The 22,586-nt window shown below is 36.5% G+C and overlaps 1 protein-coding gene across 7 annotated transcripts in view; it reads right to left on the reverse strand.

Annotated features, from left to right (window-relative positions):
• The window catches only part of LOC127430974 (electrogenic sodium bicarbonate cotransporter 1-like), a 71,891-nt gene that overhangs the window by 41,090 nt on the left and 8,215 nt on the right, over positions 1–22,586 (reverse strand). For all 7 annotated transcript variants that reach the window (XM_051681114.1, XM_051681109.1, XM_051681113.1 and 4 more), the window contains exons 2-5: positions 14,731–14,801; positions 9,590–9,763; positions 3,860–3,995; positions 94–254 (exon numbers count right to left, since the gene is read on the reverse strand). In XM_051681114.1, the coding sequence (XP_051537074.1) occupies positions 94–254; positions 3,860–3,995; positions 9,590–9,763; positions 14,731–14,801 (542 nt within the window). The remainder of the gene's footprint in view (positions 1–93; positions 255–3,859; positions 3,996–9,589; positions 9,764–14,730; positions 14,802–22,586) is intronic.

Genomic DNA, 22,586 nt, shown 5'->3' on the forward strand with positions numbered 1-22,586 from the left:
AACAATGTAGTTCTTTGCAAATGTGCTGCAAAGAATTATTGATGAACTTTTATTTTGAACAGTGTGGCATAACATGCTGAGTTGCAGTTTTACCAACGATCTGAGGAAGAGAGTTTGCCTCCATGTCCAGCATGATGGTTCCTTTTTCTATGCAGTTCTTCAGCTGGAAAAGCGAGTGGAGAGAGAGAGTTGCCACATGAGGTTTACTCCAACGCTCTCCACCCTTCTCCACCTTCTCTTCAAACTTTATCCATCTGAGCAACACAAACACACATAAAAGCACACATAAATGTACTGAAAACAACTTAAAGTGATAGTTCACCCAAAAATGAAAATTCTCTCACCATTTACTCACGCCATGAGTATGACTTTCTTTCTTCTGCTGAACACAAACGAAGATTTTTAGAAGAATATCTCAGCTCTGTTTGTCCATTTATTGCAAGTGAATGGTGGCCAGAACTTTGAAGCTCCAAAAAGCACATAAAGGCAGCATAACAGTAAGCCATCTGACTCCAGTGGTTTAATCCATGTCTTCAGAAGTGATAGGAAAGGTATGGGTGAGAAAAATATCAATATTTAGGTCCTTTTTTACTATAAATCTCCACTTTCACTTTCACATTGTTCTTTTGTTTTTGGCAATTTGCATTCTTCATGCACATCGGCACCTACTGGGCAGGGAGGAGAATTTATTGTAAAAAGGACTTAAATATTGACCTTTTTCTCACCCACACCTATCATATCATTTATGAAGACATGGATTAAACCACTGGAGTCTTATGGATTACTTTTATGCTGCCTTTATATGCTTTTTGGAGCTACAAAGTTCTGGCCACCATTAATTTGCATTGTACTGACCAACAGAGCTGAGATATTCTTGTAAAAATCTTCAGCAGAAGAAAGAAAGTCATACACATATGGGATGGCAAGAGGGAGAGTAAATGATAAGAGAATTTTCATTTTTGGGTAAAATATCCCTTTAAGGATACTTAAAGAAATGTAATGGGTTACTGTGATATAGGCTCTATTCTTTACAAAAAGTACATTGATGATATCAAGTTTAATTTTGAGCATGTACCATGATAATACAATGTTCTCTGGGCATGTACAGTACCATGGTAATATCATGTTTATGGACATGAACTATGGTAATACCATGTTTTGGACAAGGTACCATGGTAATACCATGTTTTTGGATATTTACCATAGTAATATCATGGTATTCTTTGAATAACCTTGGAGTACCATGTTAATACCCTGGTTTATGAATACAGTAATCATTCCCTACTGTGCATTTCAAAGAACCATGGTATTGCCATCTGATATCTTCACAGTACCATGTTACCTCCACAGTCCTTTTTTGTAACTTTCTGCCTGCTAAATAAAAGCTTTTTAGTGTAAAATCAAAATCAAAATCATTCAGTATATCTTCTTAAAGCTCTGCTGGCCCTGTTATCGGCTCACCCATGAAACAATACCTAGTCTCCGCACAAACACACACACACATATCCTTTAGAGGTCTGTAATCTTGTGTAGAAAGGCTGTTGAGCTGAGTTTAGCCAAGCGTGGGTATGATATCTGATACAAAAATTATACATACTCACACACACACACACACACACACACACACACACACTGCAACCTGCTGATTTGATGTACATCACCTGAGATGCAGGTGAACCTCAAAGACCCAAGAGAACTCTGGGAACTCTGTCACACACACACGTGCATTTGAATGGGCCCTTTGTTAGCAAATGAATTCGTCAACATGATCCATGTAGTTAAAAATCTCTCTTAACATGCAAATCTTGAATATGCAAATCCAATTAAAGAAAGAGTGATGAAAAATTCAGTTAGGGGATAGAAAATACCATTAGCTCACTATCAAAAATGTAGAAGTCAATGGAAAGTCCTCACCATGATAAAAAAAAACAATATTTGTGTGTATGTGTGTGTGTGTTGGACAATTGATATCTCCACTCCAGGAAAAGAGCTGCAGCTCATCAGTTACTCAATACACACAGGAAATCAAATCTACTTGGAGCAAATGAAAGCTGCTTTGTCTTTTACTAACATGTCTTTCCTCTTTCACTCTTTCTCACTTGTGGTCTGCTAATTCGTCCTGCTTGCTCGAGTTTAACAATCTATCTGAGCCTGATATCACATCCTTAAAGGGACAGTTCACCCAAAAATGAAAATTCTGTCATTACTCAACCTTCACTGTCATTATGATATTTATCACAAAAATGTTTTTCAACTGGTCCCTCATATAAATATATATATATATATATATATATATATATATATATATATATATATATATATATATATATATATATATATAAAAATCGCAGTTACAGTAAGGCACTTACAATGGAAGTGAATAAGGCAAGAACATAATGAAATACACACAGTTTCAAAAGTGTAGTCATTATACATGATTTTAGTGTGATAGAATTGCTTACTCACCTAATCTGTTTAAAGTTATATCCAGTTTTAAGCAATTCATCACATTAAAATCATGCTAACAAGTCTAATGTTTACGTCTTATGGCTATGCGTTTGTAATGGTGTGTATGTTAACGTTTATGGATTGGGCTGGCCCCATTAATTTCCAATATAGCACCTAACTGTAACCACTTTTTTTTTATATAAACAAGGGATGAAATTCAAAATAATTTTTGGGGATAATAAACATTATGCTACAAATGCTATTGATTGAGCTTAACTTGTATTGAACCCGGAATATTCCTTTAATGCAGCTACTGTGTTTTCCATACAACAACACTTCATAGTGACTAGGTGCTGTCTTCAAGAATGAAAAAAATAACCATATAAGCAGTCCATATGACTTGTGCATGATTATCCAAGTCTTCTGAAGCCATATGATAGCTTTGTGTCAAACGCGAAGTTGCTACACAATGGAAATATTCCCCTTCGCTGAAGCTCTCAAATCAATACATCAATTCTGGCTTCAGAAGACTTGGAATATGGCACAAGTCAAACCGACTTCTTTTATTTTTTACTTTTACTTTTATGCTGCTTTTTTGTCCTTTTTGAAGCTTGACAGGAACTGCCATTGGATGCAAAAGAGCTGCGTAAAGATTAAAAAAATAAATTATCCTTTTGTGTGCCACATACGTGTTTGGAACGACACAAAGGTGACTAAATGATGACAGAATTTTTATTTTTGGGTGAACTATGTCTTTAAGAAACAAAAAACTCTCCTTTAGTCTAAATGTATCCTTCAGATAAGTTTAGTTTTTGTGTTTCCATTGTTATTTTCTGCTGTTTTGGCTTGACCTTTCTGGAGTGAAAACTGATCTTATAGCATAAGTGAGCTATGCACACAGTCAGGAATTTGTGAAATCCTAAGAACAGTCAAGTGCCACACTGAAGTCAAGAGCACCTGGTAAATGACATGAGTGTTGAATACTTCTGTTGTTTTAGTGGAGACGAAAGAGAGGTCTCCCTTTTCAAGTGTGTGTGAGTGTGTTTTTGACCTATATAGAGTATGAGTCTGGGGACAAAATAAATAATCTGCTGAAGTAAGCGAAATCTGAAAAAATAACTTGGGGGACGTCCCTAAAAGTTAATACGTCTCATTAAGAAACAGTCAAAAATGTCAAAAGGCCAGTAAAAGCAGGGTTAGAGTGTTGTAATTATAACTAGCTTAATTTGTGAACAATAGAAGTTAAAAAGAGGTCCACAACACACCTTTAAAACTATATAAATTGCATTCAAATACATTTCGGAACACAACCGTGTTAAATTGAAGCGTTTTCATTCACATACTTGCATAGAATATGTTTCTGACATAATTGTTCTTTGCAAATAGTTTTGTTTGCGTGCTTATGTGTTACCTGGCGGTTTCCTTCCACTCCATCTCTTGACCGTCAATGGCAAGAAGTTCATCGAGTTCAGTGAAGAGCTGCGGTGGAGGCGGGCCGCTGTCATCCTCTCCCAACATAAAGCGAATCCGCTCTGCTGCCGGGGAAACTGACGAGAAAACAATCAATCATGAGTGAGAGAAGCCACCTTCTACAGCAATCTATGAACTACTATGCAGTTAAAATAAACAACAGCTTCCAAATCTAAAGGTGTATCTAGTCAAGATCTTTTCTAGATGTAATGTCTGGACTTTTTTATCGCATCGAGAACCAGGTCCTATGTTAGCATATGGGTAACTGACGTGAAATACTTTTGGAAAGCTGACATGTCCTGCGGTGACACTCTATATGCCATCTAAACTATTTTAAACAACATTTTGCTTTTATAATTATTATGCATGCAGATTTTAGGACTGCAGATTAATTAGAGACACTACATGGAATATCTGTACTTGTAAAAATTCATATGTCACACCGCAGGACCATTTAAAAAAAAAGTGATTAAACATGGTGAAAAAACCACCAAGATATGGTGATAAGATGCAGTGCAGAACCTAAGATACACACTTTCCCTTATACGTTCCAATACAGCGTTTCTTCAGCTTCGGGCACTTGCATGTCCCATGGGTTGATTTTTTTTTTTTTTTTTTAAACAACCAGATTTTAACTTTTTTATTTTTCTTATATAAATATCTCATTAAACCTGAATTGGAAACTTTGTACCAGGCCTTCATCAAATATTTTTGGTCCTTTTATGTATTTGTATATAAAATGTGTTTTATATATACATTTTACTGTTTTATCCTTGTCTCAGACTTTCAATATTAAACTATGAGAATACACTATAAAAATACAAAATCTAATGTTTAAAACTACGATAAACTAAACAAAGAGTGAAATAAACATAAACTACTGTATTTCAATATTTATTGTGAAAATGATTTCAAATTTAGCTTCATTTCTACCATACCAAACATTTTGCCCCTAATAAAGTTTTTTCAAAGTCGACAAAAGTGTCAGTGAAGAGCATGCTTGAGATGACATATGAGACATATGAGTGATTTCTTTGAGAAAATAAAGAAAAATCAAGGTAAATATCACTTGTGAGCAGAATATTTTTATTGGGTGCAATTTCCAATTAATCTGTAATTGTGCTCAAGATATGTAAAAAGTGTGAAAATATTATTTATAATATATAATTTATACATTTTAATATTAAGGATACATAAAATGCTAAGAAATTATCCTTAGCCAGACAAAGTTGGCCATTGTTTACATAAAAAAAAACACAAAAAAAAACATGTAAAAAATGTAATTTCCACCACAGAATTCTACTAAAACAAAATACAGAATTTGAGATGTGCTGGAAATGATACTGTGGTGGGAAATACATTTTTATGACTTACAAAAAAAAAAAAAAAGATTTAAAAAAAAAGAGACGACAATGACAACAATTTCCTGTGATGCATGTTCACACACTGTTAGACATTGTTAGCAAACAAACAAATAGTGAGGGTGTAAAAACATTCATTAAAACATTTTTAAGCCCAAAGTTGAAGAAACACCCATAAACATTTTCACTAAAGTCTTAATGTTGATTAAAAAAAAATTCCATGGAATCCAACTCCTCATTTACAATACCAGTAACAGACAACATGACAATTGTACTCTGTTTGCTTAAGGTGAGACTGTAATTGGCATCATTAGCCATTTCCTGCATCAGTTTTATATAACTTTACAAAGAAAGAGCTTTCTTGTAGATTTGAGTGAGTAGGCAACTGCTACTCTGGAAGTGATAGTATATTTCCTGGAAACAGAAATAGGTTTGTTGCAGGATAGCCATTGCGAAAGGCAACTGAGCCAGAACTGATGCTGTGTGATATGTGTAGCATATATTAAAGGTCAGTTGTCATACCGTTGGATGCAAAGCAAAGACAGGAGGAAGAAATGAAAGAGGAAACAGCACAAGGAAACTTTTTTCTTTAAACAAAAGAGTCTGTCAGTGTTTCTTGTACGTCCAATGTTGTAATAAGAAGCACCACGCCTTTTATGAGTGTATGCATATTTTCAGTAACAAAGACTCAATTTTCTACATAGGTAGGGCTTTCTTTCAGGTGAAACTAGACAAAGTGATCTGAGACATGGCTTCTGGAATAATCAAATCTATGCCTGGGTCCAAAAATACCAAGATGTCTTCCTGTAAAGACTGACTGTTGAGGAAGTCATTTCAACATAGAGTGATTAAATGGTCATTGTGGTTAAAAATCTACATCTGTATCAATGTGCTCTGCATCAATGTAGTAACAGAACAGCATCGTAACGTAAAAGTGCATTTGTGTTTCATGTGTTTGAACGCATTTGTGCAGATGTTCACGTTTCTTTTCATTTTGCCTCAGGTCTAGGCAAAGACAGGCAATAATAGCACAGAACCTCACAGTCAAATAAAGATATACTGTATATGGTCTGACATACACACACACATACACACACACACACACACACACACAGACACACACGGATGTCAATTCATTCATTGATTTCAGAAGTGTTTTGCAGTTATTTTAACAAAAACTAATTTGTCCTACATGTAAAGTATGTAATTGTGATAAAATCATGGCATATATTCTCCTGTAATTGCAACAGCAACATGTGGTCTCTTATGAAACGGTGGCAACATTAATATGATCAGTGTTAGAAATTCTCTTATAAATAAAGGGGCAGTATTTGCCCCTGGATTAGATCCAATGGTATTTTATTTAAATATTTTACCTTTATGAGGTCATATTCTTTTCCAACCATTTAAAACATCAACTGTGACACATCCTTCTAAAAAAGGTTTATTATGAGGGCATTTTTTGCCCCCATATTTTTGTCACGTTTAAATGTGTTTTTGTTCATGTTTTGTTTTAATGCCTTTAGTTTTGAAATTAGTTTACTTCCTGTCCCAGTTTCTGTTCACGTGTCCTTGTCATGTGATTTCCTGTTCCCCTCAGTTGTTCCTGTCATCTGGTTTTATGTTATCTTATTATCAGTTCTGTTTTATTATTGGTTCCTGTTTATTAGTCTTGTTATCATGTTCATTAGTTTAGTCTCGTCATTGGTTGTCTATGTCATGTGGTTACCCATGTCCATTTATTTAAGCCCTCATGTTTGCCATTGTCTCTTGTCAAGTATTGTGTTGGTGTAACGTTGTGTCAGTCTTCATGCTGCAAGTCAAGTCTTAGTCCTGTTTTGGTTTTTATATTTTATGTTTGGATTTGTAAATAAACTGCACTTGGGTTCTCACATCATCATCCTTGTCCGTTCCTGTCTTAAGCCTGTCCTGCCTGCTCTGTAATGTTACAGAATACGTGACTGCCAGAATGAACCCAGCAGTCAAACTTCTGCATTTATGTCAAGGGAGTCGTCCCATTGAAGACTATGTAGTCGATTTTTGTGGACTATGCGAGCATGTGGCTTTCAATGATGTTGCTCTCAAGGACTGTTTTCGTGCTGGCTTTTTTTAAATTAACTTTTTTATCCCCTTTTCTCCCAATTTGGAATGCAAAATTTCCACTACTTAGTAGGTCCTCATGGTGGCGTGGTTACTCACCTCAATCCGGGTGGCGGAGGATAAGTCCTAGTTGCCTTCGCTTCCGAGACCGTCATCCACGCATCTTATCACGTGGCTCGCTGTGCATGACACCACGGAGACTCCGCATGTGGAGGCTCATGCTACTCTCCACGATCCACGCACAACTTGCCACGTGCCAAATTGAGAGCGAGAACCACTAATCATGACCACGAGGAGGTTACCCCATGTGACTCTACCCTCCCTAGCCACCGGGCCAATTTGGTTGCTTAGGAGACCTGGCTGGAGTCACTCAGCACACCCTGGATTCAGATTCCAGCGGTGGTAGTCAGCATTACAGAGCAAAAGAAAAAAATCCACTATTGCGTTTTTTGCAATTTTCCAAAAGAGGGAAAAAATAAAGAATGATGGATTATGCCATTCAGAACAGAGAAAGATGCAAAATTTAATGTCACTTCTTCAGCAGCCCTTTTTGAAACCCTATCATAACCGTGCTAACTAGTTTTTTATTTTTTTTAAGTAACACCACGGTAATATAACACAAAGAATAACGTTATAATTATGTTGGCTTGAGAAAGAACATACTGTTATTTTAACAGACATGGTTTAGGTTTTTTCTAAATTACCTAAACCTAGATCAAAATTATCAAGATTAACTTCTACTTTTAATCTATATCCACCAAACTTTGCACAGACCTTGAGGCTGTTCTGTATTTTTCAGCTTTGACTTTTCTAACTGATCAGACTTATGGCATTTACACAGCGGACGATTAAAGTCGAAAAAAAACTTAAACTTACACTGATGGAATGTTCATAAATTCAAACTCTTCCTTGGGCCTGTAAAACTATCAAACTTTTAAAACTATTTTAAACTTCCAGACAAGGCATTGTCAAACCAACACCAAAGTTTCTCTCAACAAACTTTATCAGTCTAGTTTTATTTATTTAATAAATATAAAAAAGTTAGCTAGATGTATAGCTATGCTGCTAATAAAGCAAAAATGTCATAACAGTCTGTAAAAAGGGTTTATTGGTTTTAATCATGGCTCATCCAGTACATTTTTTGAGCTGGAAAACTATATGTTAAATGAAAGTTAATTATTTTACACCAAAATATCACTTGGGCTCTGCTAGAAGCTAAATAAATAAATGTTAATTCTAATTAAAGAAACCAGGGCGTAAGACATTAGCATTAGCTAATTCTGAGGTTGCTAGTTTGTAAACAGTACACATAAGAAAGTAAGATTCCATTCAAGAACATACTGAAGGCTCTTTGATACTAAAAAAAAATTCAACATACACTGTGTCCTTTTTTCCATGCAATTCAGCACGTTTGGTGTACACTAAGCTAAGCTAAACTAGCCAAGGCTAAGCAATTGTTTTCTGCCCCCCAGTAGCCTGAAACGGCCTCTCAGGAGTAAACAAGGCCACAGTGTACTGAACAAAGCGGGACAAGAACATCCCTGTGGCCCATACCTGGCTCTGTCTCTCTAAACCTGGACTAAGAGTTAACGCCTCTTACCATAAGTGGCTAAAATTACCCGTTTTACACAAGGCTAGCATATAAACACAGCATTATTACGATCAGCTGACCACTAATACTAAACTTGTTATGACCATGAGAATACCAGCTAAATCCAGCCACAAATTTAGGCTGTAAACTACAAAGTCAGATATTTGTGCGAGAAATTAATTTCAGCAGGGGAACTGAAACTAATGATTAAAATGTGAAATCTGTGCTATTTCACACCATTTGTTTAATATCCAAAATTCAACAGAGAAACAGAGAAAGACGTAGAGAAGGTTCACGGAGTATAAGCGCGGATAAAGGTGACTGTGCACTTGTTTAGCTTGATGCTTTGCCTTTTTATGTCACTGATTAGCACAGATTAGACACAAAGACAAAAAGAAACACCTTTAACAGAGGCCGTAAGGATTCAGCTTTTTGCTCTGTTTCTCAATTGAATCCTTTTGTAAATTTAATCAAATGATTATGTCAAAATCAACTGGACTTGTTTAAAGGGATAGTTAACCAAAAAATGTAACTTCTGTCATCATTTTCTCACCCTCATGTTGTTCCAAATCTGCATGTTTTAAACCTGTAATTTTTCATAAAGGGGCATGTCACTTACTGAGTGGTTTGAGAATGCTGGATGCGAAGTCGTCTGCATTCTCAGTTTCCAATTTTTCGCTCACAATTTCCGTCACACGTTCTCTCTTGTCTTTGTGATTTGTTCGTCGTCTGTGTCGTCGCCGGCGATGGTAACTCTTAGGCACGTGAACTCCAATGTAGACTGTGTGATGACCTGCACGCACACACACACAATGGAAAAAAAACATTGTAAGATTACAAGGTCTCACAAAGTACCAATAATCCACACAAATACACAAATATACTGTATGTACGCATATAAACGCATATACATACAAGGGTTGCAAGGTAGACTGGTGCTATGGTAGTACCGCGATACTGAAGTTTTTTTTAAACGGTAGTACCGTTAATACAGTAGTACCGTAAGTTATGTTGTATGTGCAGTAGTAAATATTATTTTCGCTAAAACCTTCATTTAAATCAGACCTATGTCTGCAATAACATTAAAAATATAGTCTTTTCGAGTGGTGTCCCCTTCACACAGTGCCCTTTAAGAGAGCAAAATGCTGTTTAGAATCGGCCACTTACATGGTATTGTTTACAAGGTTGGTCTTCCCATGCTTCAAACACACACGTCTGAATCCCAGTGTGTCTTCTAATGGATAATATGGATTTAAGTAAAACTTTGGAGAGTGAGAAGCTTTATACACAACACAATTCACATAGCGATATTTTGAATTATTTTGGGTTTTGCCAGATGAGACCGGGAAAACCCATCTGCTGTGAATGCCTACAGAGATTTCAAGCCAAAAGAGGAACCACCAGCAATCTTATTAAACACCTTCGGACACATATCCACTGCCTCTGCAGAATACACACAGGTTAGCGCCACTTAATTTAACCTAAATGCTTTATCTTAACATTTACAGATTTACCGTTTCTCTGAAAATTCAAACGTTGCACTTGTTTAATTTTTTTTCCAATTACAAATGCATGGTGGCAGTAACTTCGCTAAGCTCGCACTTATGATTAGATCACGTCCCTGAGTCGTGCAATTAAACCGGTGTGTGTGTAATCTGCATTCGCGCTGCTGTTTACCAGGAGACCGGGGCTGAAATGGTTATAATAATGAAACAGCTGCTCAAAACAGTCTTTTCAACGTTACAATATCTCTATTTTTATGTTACCAACATTCAAATAATCACAGAAATAATGGAATAAAAGTTTAAAGACATTGCCGTTTGAACTGGCTGTTTTGATGCATTGAAGAATTTTTTATTTTATTTTTACATCAAACTAAGGATGTATTAGCTAACAAGTAAGTCCATTTGAGCCTTCTCCCTGTTTATCCATCAGTTATTTTCACCACTTCCGAAGCAACAAGTGGAATTCCTAAGAATCACTTTTGCTCTGACAAACTATGTTAAGAAGTAGCACACTATCATGTGGTATCGTGATACTTTAGCTGGTATAGTATCGTAAGATATGATTATGGTATCGTGACAACCCTAATACATACCACAGGTTATAAAGGAAATCTTTAGTTTATCCGAATATGAAATTCTGTTTTTTTTTTTGTCCGCCATAGCGCTCATATGTCATTCAAGCATATGTGCATATTCAAACTTGGTGCGTCAAGATGCATAACAATAATTCTGACATTGTTGAAAACACCATTGGTTCTCACGTCTTCTCACCAAATGTGCCACATTTGAATATATGAGAGCATAAATGAGATTTATCTGTTAAAATGTAACTATACAATTGATCCCATGTTTGATGGCAGCCAAAAAGCTCCTGGAATATACACAGGATTACAGTTTAGTGCATCACAACTTATAACATGGATTTTTATTTGTGGTTATGATGAGTTCTTTGTGAGGATTTGAAAGGATTATAAAACACATTGTGAATCTCTTTCTAAGGTGTGTGCACGTGTATGTGTGGGAAATGTAGGTGAAATGCATTTTAAATCCAATCTCAAAGAGTAAAGAGTAAAGGAAGATATAATAAATTATTTAATAATTATAATTTGAAGGAAAGATCTGACCCCTTGATTATAGATAATGCCAACAACTTCCTGTACTACTGATCAGGAATGGCAAAACATCTCCAGGAAGTGGATGCAGAAACAGAGGGCACAGTTGAACATGAACAAACACAGAGCTATGAAGAAATTCGTCATTCAAGACAATCATCAATCCAGTCATGTGTCCAACATGAAACTTTTTCACAATCCTTCACATTCATTCATGTCAGGCTTGATTTTAAACAAATACATCCATCATATCTTATCTGATAAGTGTGAGTGGGTGGGTTTGATTGAGCCAGTCATGTGAATGTCCAAAGTTCAAGGAAGGATGTAAGAGAAACAAATACAGAAAGTGCAGAAGTGTGAGAAATACTCATTCTACAGTTGACGCTAGTTTCAGTTGTCTAAACCTGTAACAATTTATGCATTCTACAACAGAGAGTGAGATTCACAAAGAATGAACTGTGCATGCTGATAATGTTGTTTATTTCAGGGCAGTCTCATAAAAAGAAAACTTCACCATAGCAACATTGTTGCTATTGATATTGCAGTTGATTGATGATGCATAATGTATGATTGTTGCATATTGATATTGTAGATCCCCTAACCCAACCCCACCCCTAAACCTAACCACTTAATAATATAAAACATGTAACAGGCAGGCCAATGTAGTCACAATAATTTTACTTCCATTATGCTATTAGCCAATATAGACATTTTTGAGCACCTTATCCCACCACTACGTGAGGTGGCAATTGTTTAATGTTTAAATGAGTACAGGATTTGAGTGTTACGGCGGCCAGGGACCATGATCATTACCAAATCATTTAATTTTAAAATGTAACCTTGGGTAAAGTATTGAAATCCTCCAGAATTTATCGAATCTGGCATCAAATTCAGACAAAGGGCGATGTACAGTATTGGTGGTGCAGGCAAAAAGTCACCCCAGTGACGTTTCATTATGAATGTGTTGTTTATTTTTTTTATTTATTTATTTTTTGGGGGGGGGAATTTATTTATTTCTCCCAGTTTGGAATGCTCTAAGTCCTCGTGGTTGCATAGTGATTCACCTCAGTCTGGGTGGTGGAGGACAAATCCCAGTTGCCTCCATGTCTGAGACAGTCAACCCGTGCATCTTATCATGTGGCTTGTTGAGCGCGTTGCCACAGAGACATAGTGTGTATGGGGGCTTCACGCCATCCACCGCAGCAACCACACTCAATTCACCTTGCGCCCCACCGAGAACAAACCACATTATAGCGACCACGAGGAGGTTACCCCATGTGACTCTACCCTCCCTAGCAACTGGGCCAATTTGGTTGCTTAGTATGGCTGGAGTCACTCAGCACGCCCTGGGATTCGAACTAGTGAACTAGTGAACTCCAGGGGTGGTAGCCAGTGTATTTTACCACTGAGCTACCCAGGCCCCCCATGTGTTGTTTATTTTGTTTTAATGCCCTTTTCACTAAAGGAATTATGCAATTCAGGTGACGCAAACATGGCCGCAAAATTGTAATGCTACTATTGCTGCAGCCATGATTCATATTAAAGGTACATAAACATCCCTTTTAAATGTCAATTTACGGTCAGCTTTGCGATGGTGGTAATAGCAACATGTTAATTGCGGAAAGCAAATAGCATTGATGTTTGTGAATCCAATGCATTCTATAATGAGCCTTAGGCCACATTTGCACAAATTTAATTTAGGGCTGTCAATTTAGTAAAAATTTTAATCGAATCACATAATATGCAGATTAGTTAATTGAATACATATGTACATATTTGCTGAGAAAGACCCTCAAATAACAATAATTCAATAAATAATAATTTAATAATTTTAAATAGTTATATTTAATAAAAAATATATATTATAAATATAATCATTCAGATAATTAAAATGCATTAAATTATTTTGGCAGAAGGGTAAAGCATTGATAAAAAGTGGCTTTAATAGGCAAATTATTGTTTACTTCCACTTTATTGAACATAAGCCTATTTTGCAATTGAATTCATCAATCTGTCTGAGACAGATTTATAATAAGGGCTTTTTTAAAGATGTGTTTATGTACACATGCGTCAGACAGACCTTTTGTAGCATCTCAGTTTGGTTGCGTTGCATCATAAACACAGCGGTTTTAGGTCGCTATGTCAAGTTAATGAGAGACTTGAGATCCCCGATTCGAAATTGCCCTCCGTCCAGCTGTGTTTGAACGCAAGAATGCATTTTCATCTTCTGCTGTCACTAGTGTCAAGCAAGCTTGAGTTTGATTTGTCTACATTGTCTATATAGCTGGAGCTATGCTTACAGCCCCCTGCAGAAAATAGGTGGTATTTCTAGCTTGAATTGCTCCAATGATTATTTCATTTTATGGTCCAGGAACATGATTAATTTTAATTTACTGAATGCACTGAATTAACGTGTAAATCGACAGCCCTAATTTTTTTGTTTTTTGTTTGAAAACCCATTACAATATGTTCACACATCTCATCCATACTGGAATGTAGTTTTCCTCCACGGAAAACAAAGCGTTTCAAAAACATTCTCTAATAGCGCACACATTTTGAAAATGACGACGTTAGGATACTGCAAACAATGTATTAAAATGAAAACAGATTAGTATGAAAGTGGCCTCATTTGCATAGAAAGGAAAACAATGTCAATGACTTAATTTCAGTACAAATGGCACAGCAATATACCTGCGCTGCTTAAGCTGGATTGCGTGCGGTGCGTGAATAAAACACAGAATTTAGTGCTGAAATACAGTACGCATGTTAAGTGAATGCCCCCCAAGAGTTTAAGCAGATTCTGTGTGTGTGTGTGTGTGTGTGTGTGTGTGTGTGTGTGTGGATTAAGATAGTAAACATCTTCACGTGTAAAGCTCTGGTTTGTTACATCTGCACCATTCATAATCCTCTCTTGCCCTTAAACAGAAATTACAACCATTGAAAAAATACAAAAACAAAACAGCTGGCTCTCAGATAGAGCAAGATGAACAGATAGAGATAGACAGGATGAAAGAGTGAAAGTGACTGTGAAACTCAATCCACTAAAAAGTCTTAGAGTTCCACAAGAGACACTGTGACACTCCAGATCATATATCACACTATATATTTAAGTGGGAGTGCATGTTTGTGTGTACGTTTCATACCTTCAACCTCCTCGTCACACACGTTTTTGATGTAAGATGCCCCCCTGTCCACCACAGCTTCATCTTCCATTCTGAGAAAAGAAAGAGTAAAAAGTTTAAACCAGAATCAACCAGACTTGCTCAAGAAAAAGTACATGTGTGATCTCACCTCCGTGTACTGCACGATTTGTGGCTGTGTAAGATTTCTCATAACATTGTTTCTTTAAAAACAGCACCTGTCAGCAACTGCTTTCAAATCATGTCATCACGTCTTGTACTGAGAATCAGATATAAACAAAGTGCTCTAATGTGCTTGTATAGAAAGTAGTAGATTCTGATTGGTTCCTTCATTTTTCGCACAAAATCAAAATTTGACAGAGATGACTCTAAATTTGCACTTCTATTTATGGTAGAGATAATAAATCAAATTTCATATATACATAGTAAACAGTATATCAGTGACCTTCTCTCATTATTATTATAAATAATTATTGGTACTGTTGGTAAATCATGTTTACATGCACATTGTTTATGTCCTGTGGCTATACTTTTTAAACAGTGGGTATTTTAATGTTCAAATATGGGCCCCATTCACTTCCATTGTAATTGCCTCACTGTGACCAGAGACTATTTATTTATGAGAGACGGGCCACTTCTATTAAAATGAATAGCTGTGTTTCTACTGTCGGGCCAAATGAAGGCGTGCTAGTGTGTGCCAAGGCCAGTTGCTTCCCCACTGTCACTTTCGGGGCTCAATCGTGCATCCTCAGGGCTTATTCGGGGCCAATGGCCAATGGCCTTTGGCCCACCAATTACCTTTGGGCCAAAGAAGGCCAACTGGGGATTGAGGCGCAGTCAATGTCAAAGGCGGAGTTTAACGAGACACTCGTGCTGCGTTTTATCCAAGTCGGATGTGGGATATTCCTACTTGAATTCTCCGAACTCGGACCATAAAGGAATTCCATTGCCAGATGCTTAGAAAATGATGTTTAAACAACCAAAACTGCAACACCTCCATTAGCATAACAGGTGATTGACTGTTTCCTAGCAACCAAACTGTTAAACAATGCTGCTATGCTAGCATTTGTGCTACAGGTGTACGATCATCAAAAGTGAGTTTAATTTACTGTGTTTTGTACACCAGTCTCTGCAAACGTTTGTTAAACAAGCTTTAATATCTTGTAATGTAGGAACTTTGACTCATTGATCGATATCATATAATAAAAGTGAATGTGTGTCACTAACTTTGTACATCTCTGGGTGCCGACATATTTGTGTGACGTCAAGTACCTGCATCTCAGGTTACAAATCCATTAAGATGCACAATGGACAAAGCGATGCCCAAAGGAAAAACTTTCTATGGTTCGAGATCATGGAAGGTGTGCTGGGACATCGTCCTGCTGCTAGTGGAGAGACCACTCAGGACACCATGGCAGTTAAAGTCGGTGAGTTGTCAACATTAAATGATCTTGCTAGCTAGCTAACATTTCCATACAATATATACTTAATATTCTAGATAACTAGATAACATGCAGGTTTGTTTTGGCTTGTGAAATGGGCATGGTGTGTGATGTTTGCACCAGGGTGGCATATTAAAGGCGGGTTTTAGGGCAACGTTGCGGGGCTTTTGGCCCGATGGTGGGAATGCAGATCGATTTTGGTCTCGCGGCTCGTGGTCCGAGGCTATGGACCCCGGCTGACCAGTTTATGGCCCTGGCTCACACTGGCCCAATAGTGGAAAAGCAGCTAATGGGAGACATTGGAACGCCAAACCAAGGAGCTCTAGCACCCAAACAGTCAACGGATGTAGAAAGGAAGTCCCGCCTTACAGGTCAAAGAGCCAATCACCTTTTAGATACAGACATCACCTGTCAATCAACTCAAGATTGTGCATGCGCATTAGCTATACAAGCTGGGAAAATTGTGCTTTTTAGCATAATATGAGGTAAAGAAGCACAATTTATGATCCCAGAGTTGTCAGATTTCACTGCTGATTTGAAATATATCGTTTAAACGTAAGCTTGGCAAGCAGTTTTTGAGATTTGTGTTCCCTCATTCAAGTAGATAGGAGCTGCACTGTCCATGACTGGAAATAGTCTCCCGGGAGCGTTCCAAAGATGTCCGACAGTGGACTGACTTGCTAAAAAGACTTTGCTGTAACCCAGATTTTAGCTTTTTTTTAATTTTTTTTTTTAAGAAAGGGAGGGATGAGTCAAAGTTAAGTTTTGTGGGAGTCAACATTAGAGGTCGACTGGTAGTCGATTTTGCCGATACCGATATCTAAGATGGTGGGGAAAGGCCGATAACTGATTAATCGGCCGATAGTTTTTAAAATTGATTTGTAGAATGTGATTTATAGTCTTTCCTTACTATGAAGGACACAGACAGAGATGCTACAAGATTCCAAAATGAATAAAATCCCACATTCTAATACATTTACCAGATGAAGGATTTTGTATGTATATATTTCACCAGAAGAGGTTTAATGAAGAATAAGGTTTATTATTATTCACAAGATATGAAGTTGAAGATCCAGTGAAAGGGCTAACGGGGCACATTGCCATATAGCTGCATTTTTCTTTGCATGCCCTTGCTTTAATTTAGAACAACTGATCATCTAATAAAAATAACAAAATATGCACTGAAGTTAGGATAAAATGTATGGATGAATATTGTCAATGATGAAAGATTTAGATACAGCAAATCCCAAAGAGGTGTCAGTGACTGTTTTTATTCCACTTCCAAAAGCTGCTGTTATACTGTAGAATCAAGCCGTTCTAACTGTAAACTCATCAAGCGCCGCCACAGAGGAACACAGAGGAATAATAAAAAAAAAAAATATTTGAAACTATCAGCATAGATGTTTGCCGATAAACGATAGTTCCAAAAAGCAACTATCGGCACCGATTAATCAGTAAAACCGATATATCGGTCTACTTCTAATCAACATTATGTCACAAATGCTGTCGATTGAGCTTAACTTGTATTGAACCCGGAATATTCCTTTAAAGTGTGTGAGTACCTGATTTAATCTGGAACATGTGTGAACAGTATAATATTACAGGCAAAACTATAAAAAAAGATTCCTAATATCAGTCATCATAATTCAGTCACCATTCAAATTCTTTTTTATGGAAAGAAGAAGCAATAAAAGTGTTTGGTGAAAGATGCCAACATTCTTCTGAACATCACCTTCCATGTTTCACAGAGGTTTGGAACAACATGAGGGTGAGTACATGAAGATAGAATTATCACTTTTAGTGAACGATCCCTTTAAGAGTGTACATATGAAAATATTTTCTCATTACACTTTGTTTTTATACATTTAACTTGTCACATTAATTTCTGTAATTTTTACAAAATTATTACAAGCTTTCTAACTAAAACTCAATTTTCTTAATTGGTAATTACATTCAAACTGAACTTAACACTGCAGGTTTTAACTTTCACAACAATTTTATTTAAAAATGTACAGTAAATATCACGAAACCTGTCAGGAAGACGTCTGAGTTAAATCTTCACCCCAAAATCAAAAGAAAGAAATAATAAATAATTTTGCTTGACCCTCAGAGACCCAAGCACTGAGACAGATCTATTTCCTTTTTCTCTGTGAAAGTGTTTTTAGGAAGACACTGTTTATAAAAATCTTGATTTTTAAGGTTACTTATAATTTTTAGTGGGTTGAAATTTTTATAGTGTATCTAATATTTATTTAACTCTGCCTAACAAGAATAGCATTCTTTATAAGTGTCTATTCTACTCTATTCTATTCTATTCTATTCTATTCCTTCTCTGACACTTTCATACCACACTCTCTATATTTTCTCCCTTCATTTCTTACACTCTGTTACACAATCATTTCATGTATGCATGCGTTATCCATTCTCACTTACACGGAAGTGCGGAATATGTAGTATACTCTAGATCTCATTTCCACTGTTCTTTAGATATATGAGGCAAAGGCCAGGTGGATGTGTGACCTGGATCCATGCATGTTATCTTCAACGATCCGGTTGTGATTAATACAAGTTAAACTCGGGCCAGATAAGCCATAATCTCTCCGTTTATAAAAACTCCTCAAAAATCCCAAGAAAGCTGGAGTGGCACATGCACATATATAAAATATTGGAATAGCTTTTGAAAATTGGATTTTTGGATGTGCACCAACTCTCTGTGTCAGATTTCAAACTAAATAAAGTCAATTTATCCCTAGTGGAATACAAACAGGAAACAGAGATGGAAATGTATTTAACAGATGTTTAATAAGTGATGATATGATATGAAATGTGTTGAGAGATAAAAGGGTGAATCTCACAAAACCTGTCAAGAACATGTCTGGATAACATTTGCACCTCAAAATTTAAATGTAAAAAATGTTTGCATTGTCATATTATTTTCATGACAATTAAGCACAATTCTCCCCAATTCTCATTACATAATTACGAGAAAAAAACACACATATAATATTTAAATTTGAAAAAATTAATACTTCATTTTAGAATTTGTTGTTCTGTTGATTTAAATAAAAACATTGTATTATCATAATTTTTTGCTGTAATACATTAAAGAATTATTGCATCAATGAGAATCATTACAAAATGTCTGTACACATTACAGTCATGACAATTGGTTTAGACGCGGAGGCAACTGAGATTCGTCCTCCGACACCCGGATTGAGGCGAGTTACTACGTCACCATGAGGACTTAGAGCGCATTGGGAATTGGGCATTCCAAACTGGGGAAAAAAGGGGAGAACATAAAAAAAAATTAAAATAAAAATGAGATCAAACGACTATTGACAACGAACATTTTTGTCGACAATTTTTTATTGTCAATAAGGTCGACTAATCGTTTCTGCCCTAGTTTTGAGTTTTACGTATAAAGCGTAATCTACTGTATAATGAGCCTAATTTACATACTGTACAAATTAGACGTGTGTGCGCAGATAGGAATGACAATTACTTAATTTAAATATTCAAGACGCAGCAATATTTCAGCGCTGATTGCGAGTGCTTAAACTAGATTGTGGGTGGTGAGTGAATAAGGCGCAGGTTTTTTGCGCTGAAATACCATGAGCAAAAGTGGCATAACTGATTGGTGAATTCGATCAAATATTTTTTACGTGAAGCATTTTCTCCGCCTAGTAGCATGCTATGAGCAAATGGTAATGAGGTTGAGTCTAGAATAGTGAACCCTTGGGTGAAAATTAACACTTGTAGCAAACTGTCTGACAGCCAAGTAGTACAGAAAACACAAATCCAACTGAAGGCATAGCAACAATATTAATTGTGGGATTTCACCAGAGCCTTTAATAAGACCTACTGATCTTTAAATCCTTCTCATATGCTCTAATTCCATCAAATGTTATGGCTTCTGTGGGAACGGCAATTTGTTTAGATTTAATCCAGTCTAAACTACTCAACATTTAGCCTTTTGTCCTTTTTGTTTGTTTTTTTACAATTAACTTTGGGATCCAAGTAAATACGTCAATTCAAATGTAATAGGATTGTTCGTAAAATACCCGACTATGATTTAGGGAAATTCTGTGACATTCATATTTGGCCTATTTGATATTTAGCATAAATAATAGCATCTAATTTTACCCAAATTTAGCATCCTACTACAGTATACGGTATGTATACTATGCACCAGTATGCACAAACTATGTAGTACAAAACAGAAAATAGGCCTACTGTGCACAATACCGTATCTCACACGCTATACGCTCAACTTGATCCATTTGTGTAATGAAGGAAAATTTTAAATGAGCATTGAATTAAGTTGTACACAAAATTTTATTTAAAACTGTATCATAACTGGATGCCGCTCTCTGAAATTTGCAGTTTGTCACATGATGATTTGTCACTTGACAACTAGCATACCACTGTTTGCAACATTTATAGCTGTATTATATATTCACATTTTTTTTTTAACTAGTATACACTGCACAGTTTTGGAGTAAGTATTGAACTAGTATTTAATTCCAAACAGAAATTAAATAGGCTAAACATAGCCCAGGTCAAAGTGCATTTAGCATTTAGCTTTTGGGCCAATACTGAGGTGTGACTAGCAGCTAGCTAGCAGTATGCATGAACTCACACTTGTTAGGAAGAAACCTACACCCTTCCCAGCAGCCATAGATTGGCCGTATTAGTTCTTAGCATTTAGTTTAGCTTAGCTGGTATGTTAAGCCAGCGTTTAGTGCAACGAGCCAGTTATTCGTTCCAACTGACAGGACAAACAGCGGAGCTGGAACAGAAACGGTATTAACAGAAACCAACTTCAAATTTGAAAACAGCACCTGAGTCTTTAAAAACATGAACTTTCTCTTTCTGCAGCCAGACCTGATCAATATGATCAATACTAATAGCAATATCATCTTTAATTAGTCAAACAAGGATAGACTTGTACATTGTTTATGGTGTACTGGAGTCAACATGAAATTAAAACTGACCTTATTTACTTTTTAATACACGCTTCTTGACAAGCGACTACGGGGTGCTTAAGCATTTTGAGCGCTCACGTACGGTGGTTCAAGCGTTTTGCCACTTAAATACGTGACATCTATATTGCGTCCAAAATACGGTAAGTCCTGGCAAACCTATCCGAGTCTTTCATCAAAATATAATAACTTGCTCCGCCTCTGAAACACCTCTCCGGCTGACTCAACAAAACCTCTTATTTTTTCAACCTTCCCTCCTGGGTACGGAACGTTTACTTTTCACAATCCAATAAATTTCCGGTCAACAAAGTCTTGTTTTGCTTGGAAATACGGCAGATTTTAGAAGTAAAATGAATTGCAAATGCTGTTTCATGTACACTTATTTTTTATTTTTTGGCAATGCAGAATACAAAATTTGGGAATACTAAATATTTAAGATGTAGATAAGTTATGAAGTAGTTAATAGGAATTTTATTCTAAAGAATGTTTCGTAAGTTCAGACCCTGGTTCCCAGTATGAGATGCTGGTGTACGATGTCCCCATCAGGCTTCTTAAAGGAGACATGTCACAAGGATTAAAATTTTCCTTAATCTTTTGATATATAAGTGGTCATTGTACTTTAAAAAACATGCTGTAAGTTTCAGAACTCAAAACTTCCTCCTCACTGCAAAAAGAGAATTTGTTGAAACCAAGACGCCAAAACGACTCGTTCTCTACTTCCTCTACACTGTGATGTCACACTGTGATAGATATTTGCATCTGACCGCCTCCACCACAACACATCAAAACCTACTTTACCTCGTCACTTCTGTAGCCCCATCCAGTAGCGGTGAGAAGTGAGATGGCAGGTCAGTCAAGAGCAGAGAGAAAATCATAACAGTGGGCATTTACTGTCAAGTCTTTAAGGAAAAGCAGCACCAAAAACAGAGCATTTTTGACAGAGGGTCAGAATGAATGTAAAAATGTATCATGTTTTACAGGTACATGACTGTTGTTGTGTGGAAAGAACTTTATTAATGTTATAAGTGAACCTCAAGGAACTTATTAAAATATTTAAAAAAGGCATGTCATGACCCCTTTAAGAATTTATCTTATCTCGTTTATAGCTAGATATCTTTTTAGAAACTTGAATTATAGTGACTGACTTTTATACAGAGCAGAAGATGTTTGTACATTCCTAGAAGACTGTAAATATACCTTTCAAAAACTTTTTCAAAATAGCAGCATGCCAAGGCCAAGAGTGGGGGAAAGCTTAGAAAAAAACGCATGGGTGATGTGATGGGTGTTTGGGTCTCATCCAGGGTTGGCCACAATGGTTGTGATAGTTTAGGATGGGACAGATGCCTCACTCTCAGGCCACGTTTTCATTTGAAAACACATCATTTTCTCTACGTTTTGGCCTTCCGTCCACACTGAGATGGCATTTTTGTCAGCG

This window comes from Myxocyprinus asiaticus, chromosome 40 (genome assembly GCF_019703515.2).
Source record: "Myxocyprinus asiaticus isolate MX2 ecotype Aquarium Trade chromosome 40, UBuf_Myxa_2, whole genome shotgun sequence".
Taxonomy (NCBI): domain Eukaryota; kingdom Metazoa; phylum Chordata; class Actinopteri; order Cypriniformes; family Catostomidae; genus Myxocyprinus; species Myxocyprinus asiaticus.